The sequence below is a fragment of the Merops nubicus genome, unplaced genomic scaffold, assembly GCF_000691845.1.
Source record: "Merops nubicus isolate BGI_N331 unplaced genomic scaffold, ASM69184v1 scaffold33396, whole genome shotgun sequence".
Lineage (NCBI taxonomy): Eukaryota > Metazoa > Chordata > Aves > Coraciiformes > Meropidae > Merops > Merops nubicus.
In genome coordinates this window covers 6,592-8,177 of record NW_008617516.1, presented here as the reverse complement: position 1 = coordinate 8,177, position 1,586 = coordinate 6,592, and the positions used below count along the sequence as shown (strand labels likewise).

Here is a 1,586-nt window from a genome sequence, read left to right as displayed (position 1 = left end):
TCGCTCTGGGGGGGGGGGGGGAGAGGCAAGTACACAGTTCTATTCCGTGTGGGTCCTGCCCTGAACCCCTTTTTACACAGAACCAGGACAGGAGGTTTTATAAGTTCCTTGTGCTGTGAATGTAAAGAAAACACGTCCCCCCGTTGAGCGAGGGGGTGCTCCCTGTATGCTGGAGCTGTTCCCCTGTGTGCTGTGGTCACTGAACTCCCTCAGACTGTGAGATAATTGATCCCCAGTTCTGCTGCTTTATTCTTCCTTCTTTTCTCCCCAGATCAGTGACACGTGGTGAGCTCAGTTGAAAAGGAAACTTCCCCAAGCTGTGAACTGCTCCTCTCTGTTTCTCTTTCAGGTGTACTTGTCTCTGATCCCCATAATAACAGGTGTCCTGCTGGCCACTGTCACAGAACTGTCCTTTGACATGTGGGGACTCATCAGTGCCCTTGCTGCCACTTTGTGTTTTTCCCTTCAGAACATCTTCTCAAAGAAGGTAATGGCTTTGCTGTTTGTAACATTGGTCAGTAGCATCATCCCTTAGCGAGACAGGATCTATTTTACATGACATTTTTTAATTATTATTTTTATTTAAGTTGACTTTATAGTCAAAGGACCCCAAGGTAAATGATTGGCTGGTTTGTGTGCCTGTTCTTCACAGCTCTTCCCACATGTCGAAGCTGTTACCCTGAGAATTGGGCAGAACTCAGTTTATCCTGAGCCTTTTCTTTACTCCACAGCATGATTTTTCCCCTGACATTTTGATAGGGCTTAAATTTAATCGTTCATTTGAAAGCCTTTAACATATCTTGCAGGATCAAATCCTTTCTCTGTAGTGAGTGACTCCGTGTCAACACTGGGCGCTCCTTGAAATCTGAGAAACAAAATTAAAATGCTTGTTTTGAATTGGTTTAGTGACAAAATGATTTGTGGTTTGTAGAGCATTTAAAACGTGTTATTGTCTTGTTAACAGTAAAAGGCACCACTCCAGAAACGGTCGTTTTTCAAATGCACATCTGTTTCAATTTGGGCATCCTCACAGGAATTGTACACTAACAATATTTACCCATTGCCAGAGTTTTTCTGTTGTCTAAAGCTGTTACTGTTGCCCCTGAACCTCTGCTGGTGACATGGGCAGCAGCTGAAGAAAGGCTCTGTAATGTTTTTGTCAGGTGTTGAGGGATTCCCGCATACATCATCTGCGGTTGCTGAACATCCTGGGGTGCCACGCTGTGTTCTTCATGATCCCAACGTGGGTCTTGGTCGATCTGTCTTCCTTCCTGGTGGAGAATGACCTGGTGAGTGTTGTGCTGGGGAAACTGTTCGTTAGGGAGAAAGAAAAGAGGAAAGAAAAAAAAAAAGCAAGCAACAAATAAACACCAGCGCCCGCACTGAAAAAGTGCACTGGAGTTTTTGGGGTGGTTTCTCATCAGCACGGAAGGAACTGTTGTGAAAGAGCTGCAAGTGGTTTCACAAAACAGTAGAAAAAAAATAAACATAGTGTTTATTGTGAGTGTTCAGGGCAGGATTAGGAGAAGCACCTTATGTGACAGTGTAAATCTTGGGAGTCTGTAGCTTGAGGCAGGAACAAATGG

At 44.5% G+C, this 1,586-nt stretch overlaps 1 protein-coding gene across 1 annotated transcript in view; it reads left to right on the top strand.

Annotated features, from left to right (window-relative positions):
• Window positions 1–1,586, top strand: part of SLC35E1 (solute carrier family 35, member E1) — a 3,203-nt gene that overhangs the window by 506 nt on the left and 1,111 nt on the right. The window contains exons 2-3 of the mRNA XM_008943179.1: window positions 350–487; window positions 1,164–1,289. Coding sequence (XP_008941427.1) covers window positions 350–487; window positions 1,164–1,289 — 264 coding nt within the window. The remainder of the gene's footprint in view (window positions 1–349; window positions 488–1,163; window positions 1,290–1,586) is intronic.